The sequence below is a fragment of the Hippocampus zosterae genome, chromosome 10, assembly GCF_025434085.1.
Source record: "Hippocampus zosterae strain Florida chromosome 10, ASM2543408v3, whole genome shotgun sequence".
Taxonomy (NCBI): Eukaryota; Metazoa; Chordata; class Actinopteri; order Syngnathiformes; family Syngnathidae; genus Hippocampus; species Hippocampus zosterae.
In genome coordinates this window covers 9,825,514-9,843,839 of record NC_067460.1, presented here as the reverse complement: position 1 = coordinate 9,843,839, position 18,326 = coordinate 9,825,514, and the positions used below count along the sequence as shown (strand labels likewise).

Below are 18,326 nucleotides of genomic sequence, written 5' to 3'. Positions count from 1 at the left end.
TAAAATATCACAAGATTGGATTTGATCAAGCTGACTTGCCCATGAGAAAATGGCTCCGGACTTGCTTAAGGCTCGAAAGTTGAGACTCGACGCTTGAACGTGTGGGATTCAATGCCGATTCAGACACTCGCCCACACACACGCTGCGTGTGTGTGCTGCCAAATGGACCGGCAACGATGCCGCGTCGTCCCATCGATGAGGCTGCCGATTACATAAATGGAATGTTAGTAAATGAGACTGTGGTCCCGCTCCATTATCTCCGGATCGATCGGCGATTGATTTGGTTTGAGGTGCGGCTGCCGCCCATGTTCACGAGAGCGGGGATGACAAGAAAGGTGTGGATTTATTTCAGTCAACCGGCCAAAATGAAGCTTTTTTGTGTGTGTGTGTGTGTGTGTGTGTGTGTGTGTGTGTGTGTGTGTGTGTGTGTGTGTGTGTGTGTGTGTGTGTGTGTGTGTGTGTGTGTGTGTGTGTGTGTGTGTGTGTGTGTGTGTGTGTGTGTGTGTGTGTGTGTGTGTGTGTGTGTGTGTGTGTGTGTGTGTGCGCGTGCGCGCGTAGCCTTTGCAATTTCAAAATTGCATTTGACTACAGAGCAATTTTGATTTGAATTCCAATAATGTCAAGTGTGACTTTAAGCCTCTAATTGTATTTTTTTTTTGTGCACCTCAAATTAATACACTAAAAACAAGCCTGAGAAATGGCCTTTCAGAGCAAAATTTTCATTTCCAGATACACATCTGCTGTTTGACATGCCGTTCGCCATTCCCTTCGTGAACCGCATAATCTTTTTTCACCTTTGCGGCACACTTTGTACTACCTCCCGCCAAGTCCTCTGCCTATGCCAGCGGTCCCCAACCTTTTTTGCCCCATGGACCGGTTTAATATCAGACAATATTTTCAGGGACCGGCCTTTAAGTTGTGACGGATAAATACAACAAAATAATATAACAGTTTTTTTTTTTTTAAACTCATTTAGCTAGCTCCTGGGTTTCATTTTAGTGGTGACCGAGAAGCGCTCCTTAACCTGCGTCAAGAGTAACACACTGTAGACGGATGTTACGGAGAATCCGCCAACTTTTCAAAATAAAATATCTTTCAGATTCTGAAATAAATAAAACGGAAGTAATGTAAGTCATTTATTCTTTCTGTGCGGCCTGGTACCAAATGACCCACGGACCGGTACGGGTCCGCGGCCCGGGGGTTGGGGACCCCTGTCCTATGCCATTCGTATGCATACCCTGTCACGGCTTTTGGCCGTCACTGATCCCGATGATGAGACATATATGCAAGTCTTTTTTTTTTTTCTCGCGCAGCCTGACGAAAGCTCTCTGGATTTCTCCACCTGCATTCTGCGGCACGGCATCAGGAACGCCAAGGAGTTGGCCTGCGGTGTCTGCCTCCTCAACGTCGACTCCCGCAGCAAGGTTTGAACGCAACACGTGAACGCGTCTACCCGTGCACCGAGGATTGTTATGTGTGTTGCGACTTTTCTCTGACTGCGGAACATGTTTCCAGATCAAAGAGACAAGGACGCTTGGGCGCCTCCTTAAACGAGTATGAGAAATGTCATTGTGCTCTGCCTCTGGTGCTGTCTGGTGGGGGTGGCGGTGTTGGCTGGGCTGTTCCTCATGCTTGGTGTGTTGGGGCTGAAGTGACACTTATTCAACCTCTCTCCAATTATTCCTCAGTGTGTGGCTCAGTTGAGTGTCCATCTGCCCCGTATTAGTGAGCACATTTTACAATAATTAGCCCCCAAAACCAGTAACATGAAAGTCAATAGATGCAACTGTCATCTGTGGACCCCCCCCCCCCCCCCCAAAAAAAAGTCTCAAGACGACCCACAAAAAAAGTATTGAAAAGCCAAAACCGTAAAACAGTGGTGACGAGCTCATTTCACATTGTGGGCTGCATACGGCCTCTGTAGATGTCAAGTGGGCTGGACCACAAACATTAGACCATATTCTGCTATAAATAACAAAAATATCATGCCTTTCCTATGTTTTGGTATCGTGACGCACAAGAACATTAGGAAAATGTTGACATTTAATGAACATATCTTTTACCTAACAGTTCATGAAACACCTGAGATTTCCTTAGACAAATGTGTAATTTACTTTTATCGTTCACATATTTCCTTAGACAAATGTGTAATTTACTTTTATCGTTCACATATATACATTGCAACTGATCCCACTATTTGTACAAAGGCACAAAACTTTGACAAGTAATTGGCATTGAAAATGTAGTCATGCATTTTAAGATTAAAATAAATTTATAAATAAAATGATTTTTAAAACCATTTACAGATGTGCATATAAAAATCTAAATTTAATTCCTGCCTCCAGTTTACAAACCAAAGAGAAAAGTGCTGCCCCTAACGGATAATACATGAATTGCATCTAATTAAAAATATTCATTTATGCATTTTTTCATTTTTAAATTATCCCGTGGGCCTGATCGAACCTCCTCGGAGTCGGTTATGGCCCGCGGGCCGTATGTTTGACACCAGCGACAATAAGCTAGCCGTTTTGGTTCCAAGCCGCCATTTCAGAGTCATTGGGGTCTTTTCCCAGGCGCCTTGATAGGAGTTCATATAACTCGATGACTTCTCTCATCAAATGTGTCACTTGAAAGTCTTCTCTGCTACACTGTATAAATGTCAAGTCAAGTCTCTCGCCGCAGCAGTCGGAGAAATTCAAAGATTTGACATCGCTCCTTAGTAACTGTTGCTATGTTAGCGATTGAGCAGTCAGCGGTTGGCGGGGTGCTCTTAGCGCACAATCGATGTGGGTCATTGTTGTCTGCTCGCTCTGTGCTGGAGGACGGACGCTAGAAAGGTGAAGAGAGAGAGCCAAAGCACACTCGTCCATTTTGGCTCCTTTGTGTGGATTCTTGAAGGTTTCAACATACTTGGAGAAATAAGACTGTGTTGTAATTTCACCTTCGTGTCCAATCATGCAGGCTTGATGTTACCAGGTTCTTTATTTATTTCATTGCCTCTTGGCCAATTTAGATCGTGTACCAAAAAGTTGTAATACTGGGAATTCAGGTGAAAGTTCTGGAAGATCCTAAAATGCAGCGCAAGCACCACTCTACGATTAGCAGCCAAGTCCTTTTGTAAATTGACGAAATCTGTCAAGGCCTGAGGCTGGGACCCAACCGATGGGAATTTTCGGAGGCAGGTGCAGATTTCAAGATTTGTCAGAATAAAATGACGACACCTGATTAATTGGCTGATTAATTATATGTACAGTATGTTTATATATTACATGGTCCCTTAACACAGCAATGACAATATCAATCACAGGCAGGACATATGACTGTTTTACAAAACTTTGTCCTTAATTTAATTTTTTAACTTTTCAACAGAGAGAAAAATCGTCAAAAAAATCATAGATTTTTGGTGGGCTGAGTTCTTTTGTTTTTGTCTTGCTACTCATTAACCCGTGTTACAAAAACGTATGTTGAATATCCTTAGAAGTCTTGCTAGTCTCCTCCTTCCTTCGTTTAGTATTACCTTGCTTTCATAATGGCTGCGCAGAGCTCACCAAGTAGTTCTCGGTTTGAGTGTGTGTGAACAAATGCACGTCAATCAGGGTCGGGCAGAACCCTTTTAGGTTCCAATTGGTTCCTGCTAATAGTCACCACAGATGGCATCGGAAAACTAACGGAAACAACTCAATGAAGAATATAAAGAGACTGTGACACCATATGCAAGGCGCATCGGCGCTGTCAGCTTTTGGGAAAGTTGAATGCTCCTTAGGTGCGCCTTATAGTGCGGAAAATACGGTAATACATGAATAGCTTGCAATTGTTAAAAGTTCAACTTCGTTTAGCATTGTCTAAACTTTTGATGTTGAATGTCTCGCTGTTTGTTGTGGTCGCAGTTGCCGCGGTGTTCATTCTTTCGTATGAGCTGAATGGCATATGTTTAAAAAAAAAGGTTGTGTAAAATGCCGCCATTTTGGGCCACAGCAATCAGCAAAACGAACAGCGAAATCCTGAGTTGTTAACGAGACACACAAGATGGATGGTTGACGCCGTGCTGGCTTATTAGCGTCTCCTCTTGCACTCATTCGTCGTCTTATTGTCATGGCACCTGATTATTTCATCAAATGAAACCGGAGCGTCCTCGGGCTCATCTTGCCACCTGATTGGATCTCATGCTGGCAGCTGAGCAACAGCCCCTTGCAAAGATGGATTCAGACTTTCCCGATTTGCCATTTTCAAAGTGTGCCCAGCAAAAGTTTCGACGGCCAAATAAGTTGCATTTAACTTCCTAAAATTCAATGCAGTTGCTTTTAAAAGAACATTGGGGGAGGGGCGGGGCAACTTAATGTAGTGAGCCATATGCTGCTTCACCAAGTCTAAAGACGAGCTTTCTGGTTGTGGCTGTGCTGCTGCTGTGAGGCTCCATCTTCGCATCTGGCTGTTTCCTTCTTCGTCCCCTTCAAGTGTTGACTGTGTTCTGATTGCAGGCGTTGACTCCAGAAAGTGTTCGGCGGTCCATGGTAAATATTGATATGAGTTATTGATGAGACCGATTCATTGCTTCATCTATGCAACACATGTCAGATTGCTGGTTTCAACCCCAATAAGAAACCCAAAACTTTGCTTCATACCTGAAGCTGAAACCCTCCCCCTCGTGCGAAATCCTACTTGCACCTCTGACTAAAAAGGCCAAAAACCCAAACCTAATTTGAAACCCTAACCCAAGCTGTAAACTTGAAATCGCAACACTTGTTTGAAATCCTCACTTGAACACAAACTCCTGATTGAAAACCTTTAAACCCTGCTTTGAAATCCTAGTTTGAAACTAGGAAGAATTTTGAAACATTTTTACTTTGTCCTTTGTGACACTATGGAAACGCTGTGTTTGCACAACTAATGGATGGTCTTGGGACAAGGTGAAACAGCATCCATCAATCCATGCATTTATTTTTCGATCCACTTACCTCACAAGGGTCGCGGAGGTGCTGGAGCCTAGTCCAGCCATCTTTGGGCAGTAAGCTGGGGACACCCTGAACCGTCTGCCAGCCAATCGCACACAGAGACGAACAACCATGCACACCCACACCATAGGGACAATTTGGACTGTTCAATTGGCCTGCCTTGCATGTTTTTGGAATTTGGGAGGAAATCGGAGTACCCGGAGAAAACCCACGCAGGCCCGGGTAGAACATGCAAACTCCACACTGGGAGGCCGCAGCTGGAATTGAACCCGGTACCTCTGCATTGTGGTGTCGACCACCAGGCCACCTGTGAAGTAACTTCTGGCGCAGTTAGTCATCACTGGAGATCTCAATATTTGTTAATCAGTATGCCAGCAGGTGCTGTGAAAATCTTGATAGATCAATTGAGTTGCTTGGTCAGCCCAATTTTCAAAATGCATTTTCAAGGAATATTAAAAATTGTTTCATTGACATCTTTAGTAGTTTCAAAGTGCAACCTCGCTGACACGTATAGCTTGGACTCTAATTTCTCACTAGTACTAGAAAAGTACAATGTGACCTCGCCGTCAGAAATGAAATTGAACATGTTTTGAGAACTGCTACTTTGCAGCGCCAAAGTAGCCGGTGCCTTTTTGGTATGTGCAAGGCAAGCAAGAAAGACAGAAAGCAAATGGCCATGAAAGAGGAGGCACAGTGTGAAACGTGGACGTACCGTTTTTTACGCACTATAAGGCGTTTGTAGTAAGATAAGATAAGATATCCTTTATTTGTCCCACAATGGGGAAATTTACAGCCTCCAGCAGCAAGAATGTATGTAGAAAGAAGAAGAGAAAAAGTATAAGGCGCACCTTCAACGAATGGCCTATTTTAAAACTGTTTTCATATATAGGGCGCATCACATTGTAAGGTGCATAGAACAGAAGCTACAATAGTAGCTGCAGTTGCGTTATGCGTCCACTAAAGGGAATAATATACAATACTGCTTTATTTGTATAGCGCGTTCACAACCGCTGCAGCTGTAACAAAGCACTTTACAGAAAGTTTAAAATACTACGTCTAAGAAATCATTGATATTGATCCATATCGAAGATTCATCAGATTACTGTATAAGGCGCACTGTTGTCTTTTGAGAAAGTTGAATGCTTTTAGGTGCGCCTTGTAGTGCGGAAAATACGGTAAAGTAAAAGAAATTCAAGTGGCCCCGGGACCCCTCAGTTTTTGTGTGTTTGGCCCTCAAATAAAAAAAGTTTGGACACCCGCGATGTAATCAATACAACATTTTTGAACATACGTGGACGTAAGGATGTCAGCTTCCTCTTCATCTTCTTGACCCGTCTGCCATCATCAGGCGTTCAACTCGGAGACGGACAACTTCAAGCTTGTGTACGGCGGGCACCAGTATCACGCCAGCTGCGCCAACTTCTGGATCAACTGCGTGGAGCCCAAACCGCCGGGACTCATCCTGCCCGACCTGCTCTGAATGACCAACTTTCAACCTTTTTGACTTTTTCCATTCATTCATTGAGTCACATCCACTGGCGGCCATTTTACTCTCTTGACTGGATCCTGTTCAAAGCTTGAAGGTATTCATTGTCCTTTGGAATGTAACAAAATGGATGCTGACTTGAATGTAGTCTTGTTTTAAATGTCACTTTCATTGTTTTTAACTCTCCTTGGCTGGAAGACGCATTTTATTTAATATTAGTTTTGAATATGTCTTTGGATATTTAACTGGTGTACATTTTAGTTAATCGAAAGCTGGAAATTATTTTGGGGAAAATGTAATTTAATTAAGTTGTGTTTGCGTGCTATGTGAATGCGATGTGAATAAACCAGTGCAGCAGTTTGAATTCCTTGTGAACCTTTCCACGTGGCAATGTTCTCTTTTCCCAGGATGCACTTATTGAAATGGAAAGGTAGCTGTGTGCTGAAAGTAATGGTCAAAATAGAGTGAGCGTCATATATATATTAAGGGTGTGGAAAATAATCGATATTAATCGATACATCGATGTGCGCGATCCGAGTGCATCGGCTCATTCACTGGGTACGACGCGATTGACGGGTGAAATCGCGATTCATCACGATGCATTGATGGGTATCGGTAAAATCCGATTCAAGCGCCGTTTTATTCATGTTAAACGTCACATATCTGCCCTTTCCTGGGCGCAATGAATGCACCATCATTGCTTTGCGTTTTGTGTTGAATACGGACGGTAGCCGTGCATCACATACAGTCCAGTACACAACTAGCGAAACATTGTGGAAGTTGGCGCAAGCAGCAGCAAGGAAACTACTATATTTAATGCAGCCGCAACATTCAAATCTTATGTTTGGAAATACTACGGCTTCGAAAAGAAAGACGGAAAGCTTGATAAAAGCTCTGTAATTTGCAAGGAATGTCGCACTAAGAAGCCATACAATGGCAGCACCACAAATATGCAGACCCACTTAAAACGATGGCACCACATCACCGACAAGTTTCCCGCCCGCTCCCCCGCCCAGTTCCTCGTCGGACACCGGAGAAACTCTTGGCAAACCAGGTCAGGATCAGAAAAAAATTGCCTCTTATTTTGGGAGTCCCCTTGCAACTCACTGTGACCGCGCAATGGCTATAACTAAGGCCACTGCTTATTTCATATGCAAAGACCTCCAGCCTTAGCGTGGTGGACAACGAGGGTTTCAGACAGCTCGTGCACGTTTTGGAACCCAGGTATAAAATACCAGACAGGTCTGTGTTCACTTACAAACATATTCCCGATGTGTACAACAAAGTGAGAAGTGAGATTACTGTGTCGCTGAACAGTGCGCAAAGAGTTGCACTTACAGTGGATGGGTGGACATCTTGCGCTATAGATTCATATACATACATATATATATTATTATTATATTTCATATAAGACACTCAGTGAGAATAGTCTGTTTGTGTTTACACTATAGCAACAGCTGTGAGTCTCAGGTGCCAAATTGTTTACATTTTCTTTGCACAAAACCCAATTGTGAAAGGGCTTAAATAAGTTGTTTTACAAGTTCTACTGTTTATAAGGAATAAAGTGGTATCCTTTTTGTAATACCATACTGAATTCCATCTTTTTAAAAGCTTTTTTTCTTTGCTTATTTGCATCATGTTTAATTGCACAATATCGCAACAAATTGCATTGTATCGTATCGGATCGCATTGATTTGAATTTAATGTGTATCGAATCGTATCACATCGTGACGACGGTGAAACGTATCGCATCGTATCGCCAGAAAATTCCATGTATCGTTTAAGTATCGCATCGCTGGCAGTGGATCGAGATGTGTATCGAATCGTCCTCAGTGCTGAGATTCACATCCCTAATATATATTTTTAAAAAATCCTCATCTCACCCCTCGGGTGGTGTCCGTCCCTCATTCAGCTCGGGTCCTCTACCAGAGGCCAGGACGCTTGAGGGTTCTGCGCAGTACCCTTGCTGTTCCCAGCACTGCACATTTCTGGACTGAGATGTCCGATGTTGTTCCCGGGATCTGTTTCAACCACTCATCTAGTTTGGGGGTCACTGCCCCGAGTGCTCCGACCACCACAGGCACGACTGTCACCTTTACCTTCCAGGCTCTCTCCAACTCCTCTCTGAGCCCTTGGTATTTCTCGAGTTTCTCGTGTTCCTTCTTTCTGATGTTTCCATCACTTGGGACCGCTACATCCACTACAACGGCTTTCCTCTGCCCTTTATCTATGATCACGATATCTGGTTGGTTCGCCATTACCATCTTGTCAGTCTGGATCTGGAAGTCCCACAGGATCTTCGCTCTGTCATTCTCACCACCTTCGGAGGTGTTTCCCATTTTGACTTTGGGGTTTCCAGTCCATACTCCGCACAGATGTTTCGGTAGACTATGCCAGCTACCTGGTTATGGCGTTCCATATAGGCTTTCCCTGCCAACATCTTACACCCTGCAGTTATGTGTTGGATCGTCTCAGGTGCCTCTTTGCACAACCTACACCTTGGGTCTTGGCTGGTGTGGTATATCTAGGCCTCAATGGCTCTGGTGCTCAGGGCCTGCTCCTGAGCAGCCAGGATGAGTGCCTCTGTGCTGTCCTTCAGGCCAGCCCTCTCTAGCCACTGATAGGACTTCTTGAGATCGGCCACTTCAGTTATGGTCCGGTGGTACATCCCGTGTAGGGGCTTGTTCTCCCATGATGGTCCCTCTTCCAGCACCTCATCTTCTGTTCCCCATTGTCTGAGACATTCTCTGAGTACGTCATCCGTTGGAGCATTCTCCTTGATGTATTCATGGAGCTTGGATGTTTCATCGTGGACACTGGCTCTCACACTCACTAGTCCCCGGCCTCCTTCCTTTCGGCTTGCGTACAGTCTCGGGGTTCTGGATTTGGGATGGAACCCTCCATGCATGGTTAGGAGCTTTCGGGTCTTACCGTCCGTGGTCTGAATCTCTTCCTTTGGCCACCTTATTATTCCTGCAGGGTATCTGATCACTGGCAGGGCATAGCTGTTTATTGCCCGGGTCTTATTCTTGCCTTTCTTAGTGGTTTCTTAGGACTTGCCTCACTCGCTGGCGGTATTTGGCCGTAGCCGCTTTCCTTGTTGCCAGTTCGAGGTTGCCATTGGCTTGTGGTATACCGAGGTACTTGTAGCTGTCCTCAATGTCTGCTATTGTTCCTTCAGGGAGTGAGACCCCTTCAGTGCGGACTACCTTTCCTCTCTTAGTCACCATCCGACTACATTTCTCCAGCCCGAATGACATCCCGATGTCGCTGCTGTAGATCCTGATTGTGTGGATCAGGGAGTCTATGTCCCTTTCGCTCTTAGCAAACAGCTACATGTCATCCATGTAGAGGAGGTGACTGATCGTAGCTCCATTTCTGAGGCGGTATCCATGGCCTGTCTTGGTGATTACTTGGCTTAGGGGGTTCAGTCCTATGCAGAACAGCAGTGGGGAGAGTGCATCACCTTGGTATATGCCACATTTGATGGACACTTGGGTAAGTGGCTTGCCATTGGCTTCAAGTGTGGTTTTCCACATCCTCATCGAGTTCGCAACGAAAGCTCTTAGGGTCCTGTTCACCTTATACAACTCCAAGCATTCAGTGATCCATGTATGTGGCATCGAGTCATAGGCTTTCTTGTAATCAATCCAAGCTGTGCACAGGTTGGTACGGCGGGACCTGCAGTCGTGTGCGACTGTTCTGTTAACCAGGAGCTGATGTTTGGCTCCCCTGGTATCTCTACCAATGCCCTTCCGTGCTTCGCTCATGTATTGATCCATGTGTGCACTTATCTTAGCCGCAACATGAGCTTCCATGTTGTGGAGAGACAGGTTAATGGCCGATAGTTGGATGCGACTGCACCCTTCGAGGGATCCTTCATGATCAGGATCGTTCGCCCTTCGGTTAGCCATTCTGGGTGAGTCCCATCCCTCAGCAGCTGGTTCGTTTATGCTGCTCGACGCTCATGGAGTGCTGTGAGTTTCTTTAGCCAGTAGGTGTGGACCATGTCCGGGCCTGGTGCTGTCCAGTTCTTCATATCTGAGACTCTTTCCTGTATGTCTGCCACTGTTATGGTAACTGGGTTCTGTTCAGGGAGGTTGCTGTGCTCCTCTCTCAGGGTCACCAGCCATTGTGCACTGCTGTTATGTGCAACCTCCTTCTCCCATATGCCTTTCCAGTACCTTTTAGGACCCTGCCACTGAGCGTACACTTTCGCAGGTTGTGCTGTGAACAGCCTGTTTATTCGTCTGGCCTCATTCTCTTTCGTGTACCGCTTTAGGCGACTGGATAAGGCTTGGAGCCTTTGTTTGGCAGTTTCGAGTGCTTCAGGTATGGTCATCTGGATGTACCTCTCGGGTATCGGCCTTTTCATCACACCTCTCTGGGCCTCCGTCAATTGACTCACATCTTTCCGGGCAGCCTTGATCTTAGCCTCCAACCGTCTTTTCCATGGTGGGTAACGTATCTCATGGCTTCCATGGTTGCTCTTGTAGCCCAGAGTTTCCAGGATCACTGATGCTGAAGCGTATATCAGCTCATTGGTTTCTGTGATCGTTACGGTAGGGATCGCCCTCAGTGCTGCATTCACACTTTCTATGAGACTTTCAGATGGTACTTCACATAGCCGTTGTAATCGGTTTCTAGGTTGCCCAGCTTTCATTCTCGCCATGATCTTAGCTTTCAGGTCAGTTGCTGCCTCGCTTCCTCTGATCTGGCAGCCTGGGGCCCCCACCATGGAACCTACGTTGTACCTCATCAATCTCAAGTTGTGACAGCAGTTGCCGTTTGTGGATGTTGGAACACTGAGCTACTAGTTGTTTCGTGGTCAACCGTGACTGTGGGTTTCGAAGTAACCATTCAGCATGTAACCCCTCTGACTAGGGTTGCTTGAGTAGTAGCATTCCAACAGAGCCATGTTATCGCCTCTCGCCCATCTCCGCTTTGTTCCAGTAGCCCATTTTTCATCAAGGTGCTCTGGTTCCCCAGCACCTGACGCAGACCTTGTTTGGCCGGGCGACGTCTGAGCCGGCATGTCATTCGTTTTATTGTCTCTCATCATTGTATGAGGTAGGCATTAGCGTGAAGGATCTTGCCCAAGGACCCACACTGGATGGTGTTATGTGCTCATTTTTGCCCCAAGCGGGATTAGAACCACCGTCTCCCGTATGCCAAACCGATGCCTTACCAACTGAGCTATCCAGCCGCTTATATATATATGAATGCAGCTATCCAGCCGCTTTTTATATATATATATATATATATATATATATATATATATAGAGCTCAGTTGGTAAGGCATCGGTTTGGCATACGGGAGACGGTGGTTCGAATCCCGCTTGGGGCAAAAATGAGCACATAACACCATCCAGTGTGGGTCCTTGGGCAAGATCCTTCACGCTAATGCCTACCTCATACAATGATATACATACAATATATATATATATATATATATATATATATATATATATATATATATATATATATATATATATATATATACATACATATATATAAGCAGTGGGTCAAAAAAGTCTACGTGCCCCTTTTCAAATGCCAGTTCATGATGATGATGTGAAAAACATTCAAAACTTTTTTCCCCATTTGTGAACTTTAACCTCTATCCAAAATCTTTTTCAAGAGGCCAGGTGAAAATGTGCAAAAGTGGGCACAGCCTCACAACTGGGCATGGGACTGTTTTCAGAGTGAACCGTTTGCATTCAAACTCATGTTGAATGCAAGTCAGCACACCTTAAATTGCCAATAATTAACCCCTAAATTTTGATGTTCTTAGTGGGCTTTACTTGATATTGCATTGCTTTCCAACAGAAGGATTTGTGCTAAAACAAACTGCTTTTGGGAATTGTTAATAATTCACTCCACCTTAACCAAATGGTGTTTTTACAGCAGATACTGTTGCATTCTCACCAAGCATACCTTTTGGGATTTTAGGCAAAAGTTCAACCCTTGTTTTGGAAACTTAAAATCTCCCTAATGTTGAAAAATATCCATCTATCCCTTTTCAACACTGCTTATCTCATTCCGTGTTGCGGGAAAAGGACGACACCCTGCGCTGGTCGCCAGTCACCCGCAGGGTACATATAGAAACGAACAACCATTCACTGAATGGTAACCGATCCCACAATGCCTGCTCACCAGTCAGGCAAGTGTGCCAAGACACCAGCAGTGACCCGTGGGAAAATATGGCTCATATTCTGAATATGGATTAGGCTTTGAGTTAGAGTTAAACCTGACTCAATTTAACGAATTTGGGATACACAAGAGGCTGGCAGACGTGATCAGAAATTAATGTCTGTCTTTTGAATCTGGGTGAGGCAGTATGTGGCCGCACACTCTTCCAAGTTGGACAATTGTGTAAACAATTGTTTGTTCTTGAGGCGGCTCTATATTTAGTAACCCCAGCTGCTATGTTAATCCAAAAGCCTCATGTGCTGTGTTTCATGCTCGTGTCTTCTCAATGCAATCTTGCCCAACACAAAACACATGCAATATAAAGGGCAGTCATGTTGCGTGAAAGTCTTTATTTTTTTCATTTTCCAAAGTCAAACAAATATTGGCACAGGCTCTTCTTTTTTATTTTTAGTCATTTTTTTCCAAACTGAAGCTAGTAATTATTTGAACCAATGTACTAATGTTGTCATTTTTGTGCTTGGATTCTGGCTCACCAAAAGCCAACAGGAATATCATTGAACACCATAGCACCACATTACACTACAATAATGTGTATCAGAGAGAGAGAGAATATTGTCAGGCCTGTGCTGCACAGGCCTTTGTTTGTTTTACATATTGTTAATCATTTAAAAAAGTAGATTTTTACTTCGGAATAAATCTAATCATGTTTCCACAAACGCCTACTTACAGTTCACACCAGTTACAAAGAAAGAGGCGGGAAAATTCCAGTTAATGGCAAGTGTGTGGTTCAGGTTGGCCACTTAACACAGGAACTCATGGCAAGACATTTATAAAATTGACATTTATGTGTTTTTAAAAATGTAATCTTAACAGTTATTTTGTTTGTTTAGGGCTCTGGGCGTGCCTGTGGTTAAAATTAGAGCTAGGCTTTGGGCCAAGGTTTCGGGTTAGAATGCAGTGTGTGAATGCAAATCCATAGCTCACAATACTTGCTGTCGGTACCAAACTGAAAGAATACAGAAGGAAAAAAACAACAGTCCAATAAAACTGTACAGCTCTTTTTGTACAATAAACCAAATACAACTAGTTTTACTCTTAGGCATTTAGGTAATTTGTGGACAGTGAACCCGATATTCACGCAAGTTAGGGACTGAGCCCAAACCCCAAAAGCTTTACAATAGTCAATTTTAGTTTAAAACGTAGATTTACCACTGTAAGGTGCTCTTGTAAAATGCTACTGCACACACAACAGCACTCTTTTTCTATTTTTGTTTGACAATCCACTGCCAGTTTTCTTTATTCAAAATGATTGTGGTGGTTTTTGGGGGGTAAAAATGTACTGTAAAAATAACCGTAAGACAAAGAGAACATCAAAATTACTTTTTTCTCATGAAGATCTACACGCTTAATGCTAATATACAATGCTAAATGCTTTAGGCTGGCTAATAAAATTGGCATTGAAAGTTGCAGTGTTACAACTGGTGAAGCAATGGCTATTTGAAAACAAATGTAGAAAGACAATATAACAACAGTCATAGGCATCTATTCTTTATCCTCAACCAAAATTAATACTAGATTTGCTTTCTGAGCAACGATAGTTTCCTGTTTTAAATGCTTAAAATGTGTGTGACATCTCATTAACTTGTCAAGAGAAGACAATTAGCAATTTGGTAATTTATTGGGCTAATTTCAGTTTGCTTTCTGGAGCACAAAATCAGGTGGCGGGCTGAATCAAACTCAACCCAGGCTTTGAGTTTGACACCTATCGTTTCAAACAGGAAATAATGATGCACAAACTGTTTAGTTTTGTCTAGTCTATTTGATATTTTTGTAAGTACAATATCATAGTGTGAATCTTATAATAATATAAGTTTTAATAATAATAATGATGAAAAAGACCTTATATTTGTTGGTGTTTTATGGGTACCTGGAACGGATTAATGGCATTTCCATTCATTTCAATCTGAAAAGTTGATCTGAGATGCAAACCAGGACGCATGTAAATAAAGGCACATGGAACAAATTCAACTCAGGGGGTCGGGTGCGGTTCACTGTACACTGCTGTCAAAAAAACTGCTACCGTACACGTGACATCATGACAAGCACAGTCAACACCAGGAGACCGACTGCACCCGTGGTCCACCCCCTGTCTGCAAATTCATTGAGGGTGGGGGCAAGGGATTCACAGTCCCCAGTAGGGTGCCAGACTGTGGCGGTCCCTCTGGTAGACGTCGGGGATGGCTCCGTAGGGCGTCTGCACCATCTTGACCGAGTTCCTTCCGAAGAGCTTGCGCTCATATTCAATGAGCTGACGCCAGAATCCGCCATTGGGCCGGATGACGGGGCGACGAGCTTTGACCCAGGCGTGGGCGTCGGCCAACGATACGCGGTGGTACTTCATGAGGTAGGCCAGGCACAGCGAGGCGGAACGGCTGACACCGGCTGCGCAGTGTACCAGGACGACGCCCCGCTTGCGGCCCACGCTATGAATCTTATCGGCAACACCGTCGAAGTACAGCGAAATGGGCGAGTGTGGCGCATCGGCCAGTGGCACTTTCACGTACTCCACATGCGGCCAGTTGAAGTTGGGCAGCTCCAGTGTGGCGTTGACCACGCACGTGATACCCTTGGACAGGAGCAAGCCGCGGTTGGACGCCACGTTGCCGCGGCTCAGGAACAGGCCCGGCGTAATTTGGGCCATGCCGACCTCGGACAATAGCCGGGGCACCGCCGCCGCCGGTGGTGCCAACGAGGAGCTACGATGGTGATGGCGATGATGATGATGGTGCTGGTGGCTGCTGTGGTGGTGTGGGAAAAAGCCTTGGCTGCGGGAGCCCATGGATGAAGATGACAAGACGTATGACAGGAGAATTCCTCAGGTCATAGTAGGGAAGCAAGACTCCTGGAAGAAAACAATCACATGAGTCACTACAGTGAGCTTCTATGCAAAATCTGTTTTCTTATAAGTTCCCCGAACCTGGAAATCAACATTCTCCATTAAGATGTTAGGGTGTAATCAGCCCCACAAAAATGACCAAAATGTTTTTGTCATTGAATTTGAGACAACGAGGCACACTAAAGCGGCGACACTCGCCCAAAGCACTGGCCCGCATACTGGCTCTCAGGTATGACATTAAATAAATAAATTAAATACATCCCCCACACCCTTGTCACTTCCTCCTTTCTCACTGTGACATGCACACACTCACAATGACTGACAATGAGGCACTCTAAAGCAGCCACGGAAAAAAAATTAATTTTGTGCATCCTGAATTCACGCTTCAATGACCAGTACAGTAGTATGTTGCTTCAAGAGATACAGTATAACTAATGCAACATTGATGCTAATTTTGGTAGCCCTATGAGAGTTTAAGATAACCCTCCTTTCCTAAGCTGCCTGTCTCTTAAATTCAGTGACCGTATGCCGATTTTGTGGCATGTGGTATGAAATGAACACGGGCAGAAAAAAATGTAGAGACCACTGCAACATCATCACTTTCTCTGAATTTGGGCACACCTTTGATTAAGATTGACATCTTTAAAGTACTGAAAACATAACTCCCATATTTGTAACTCAAATATTGCCATTTTGAGCGTTTATTTGCAGAAAATATATGTACATTTAGATACATTTGAACACACACCAGCAAACTAGCGAGACGCGTTGTTTTATAAACAATACATGTTGGCGCTTAGACGTCAAATCGCCACTCACCAATCCGAATGAAGATGAAGGGATGACGGTTTGGTCTTCAACGCAACGCCGGCTTCAGCGCACCGCGCTCGGCACCCAGCGTCCACTCAGTCCGCCAAAGCTAAATCACGTCAAGGATAGGATTGGAAAGAGTGGGAGGCAGTGGGGAGAGGTGGTGGGAGGTACACGCGAAATGCACGACACACCAAAATGACGACAAAATCTACGTAAAGGCGCGCACAAGCGCGGTCCGCCTTCTCCTTTTGACCATGTAAGTGGGAACAACGGCGACACGCAGCGGACACGATCAGTACTACAGGGTTTTGGGGGCGTCAGTCCAAAAAATATACAGGGTGGCCCACTTAAAAGTAGCCCGGATTTTTTTTTAAATTTAAATATTTTTTTAATTTTTTTCAAAACATGTATTTAATTACGTGAATGTTACAAGTGACCCAAGTCTTTCCAAAACCTGTTTTTATTACTTACAGGTTACAAGAGATGCTGGAAGTGTCCCCCATTGACATCTATACATTTTTGAGCACGGCACAGGATGTTGGCTGATACTGACTGCAGCTCTGCTAAGGTGATGCTTCGGATAGTGTTGGTGATGTTCTGTTTGAGTTCGTTCAGGGTATGAGGATTATTTGCGTACACCTTTTCTTTTAAATTCCCCCATAGATAAAAATCGCATGAGGTCAGGTACTCCTTCTTCCAACAAGATGGTGCAACATGTCACACGTCCCACATGTCACTGGCATCCATTCATGAAGTCTTTACGGAAGAGCGAACTGTGAGCAAGGGGTTATGGCCACCACGGTCTCCGGACCTGACCTCATGCGATTTTTATCTATGGGGGAATTTAAAAGAAAAGGTGTACGCAAATAATCCTCATACCCTGAACGAACTCAAACAGAACATCACCAACACTATCCGAAGCATCACCTTAGCAGAGCTGCAGTCAGTATCAGCCAACATCCTGTGCCGTGCTCAAAAATGTATAGATGTCAATGGGGGACACTTCCAGCATCTCTTGTAACCTGTAAGTAATAAAAACAGGTTTTGGAAAGACTTGGGTCACTTGTAACATTAACGTAATTAAATACATGTTTTGAAAAAAAATAAAAAAATATTTTAATTAAAAAAAAAATCCGGGCTACTTTTAAGTGGGCCACCCTGTATATGAAAAAAGTTTCTGCTTTTGTTAATTTGTACCACTGAGGCATGCTCATATAGGATACACAAACTCTGTGTACAAATATTGAGAATTTCTAAGTTGGCTTAGTACAGAAAAACAAATATATAGCCTGCAAATGAAACTCGAACACAATCTCAAAATCCAAATTTCAAACAGTTTAAGACCCTCGGTTGGAAAATGGACTATTTGAAACCCAAAACCTTAGTTTAAAACCCTACTTTGAAACTGAAACCCTAATCATTCTTTGAAGCCCCGTTTCGAAACCCTATCTCTATTTTAAAACTGCACTTTAAAGCAATAACCTTGCTTTGAAACCCTACCTTGAAACGCTAACCCTAGTTTGAAACCCTAATTGGAAAATCTAACCCTAGTTTGAAATTCTACTTCGAAACCGTACCTTCGTTTAAACCAGAATTGTAAACTCTAACCCAAATTTTAAACCGTACTTTAAATCACCAACCCTAGTTTGAAACCCTAATCCTGTTTTTTTTCTAATTTTGAATATCTTCAAAATTCCTTTGCAACAATTTCCATGGAAATTCACAGGAAACTTATTGAAAACCCCCACCGCTTTTAGAGCCAACCTTCAGTAATTCATTCCACAGTATTCCTATTAATCATCATCCAAGTTTCTAATTTGCAACATTTCCAAAATTCTGCACCTTAAATTTAATGGAAATTCACTGAGAATTTTTCACCCCTATTGACAGGCAAACTGGGTCAATTCCTGATTTATTCCCATGAATTCACATGGCACACTACCAATTTTGAATATTTAGGAAATTCCTTTCCTCAATGTTCCTCATGAAAATTCACAGGAAAATGTCCAGAAAATTACCGGTTTCC

The 18,326-nt window shown here is 43.8% G+C and overlaps 2 protein-coding genes across 9 annotated transcripts in view; one reads left to right on the top strand and one right to left on the bottom strand.

Annotated features, from left to right (window-relative positions):
• synrg (synergin, gamma) overlaps positions 1–6,802 on the top strand; it is a 30,504-nt gene extending 23,702 nt beyond the window's left edge. For 5 of the 8 annotated variants that reach the window (XM_052078025.1, XM_052078024.1, XM_052078022.1 and 2 more), the window contains 4 exons: positions 1,314–1,424; positions 1,516–1,554; positions 4,479–4,511; positions 6,301–6,802. In XM_052078025.1, coding sequence (XP_051933985.1) covers positions 1,314–1,424; positions 1,516–1,554; positions 4,479–4,511; positions 6,301–6,432 — 315 coding nt within the window. In that variant the 3' untranslated portion in view covers positions 6,433–6,802. The remainder of the gene's footprint in view (positions 1–1,313; positions 1,425–1,515; positions 1,555–4,478; positions 4,512–6,300) is intronic. The other 3 variants (XM_052078027.1, XM_052078023.1, XM_052078021.1) reach the window with 2 other exon arrangements.
• A 6,158-nt stretch (positions 6,803–12,960) lies between these two features.
• On the bottom strand, positions 12,961–16,650 carry dusp14 (dual specificity phosphatase 14). The gene is made up of 2 exons (XM_052078073.1): positions 16,307–16,650; positions 12,961–15,493 (listed from the first exon to the last, which is right to left on the bottom strand). Exon 2 carries the CDS (start codon positions 15,428–15,430, stop codon positions 14,774–14,776), a length of 657 nt encoding a protein of 218 aa, XP_051934033.1. The 5' UTR covers positions 15,431–15,493; positions 16,307–16,650; the 3' UTR covers positions 12,961–14,773.
• Between the last annotated feature and the right edge of the window lie 1,676 nt (positions 16,651–18,326).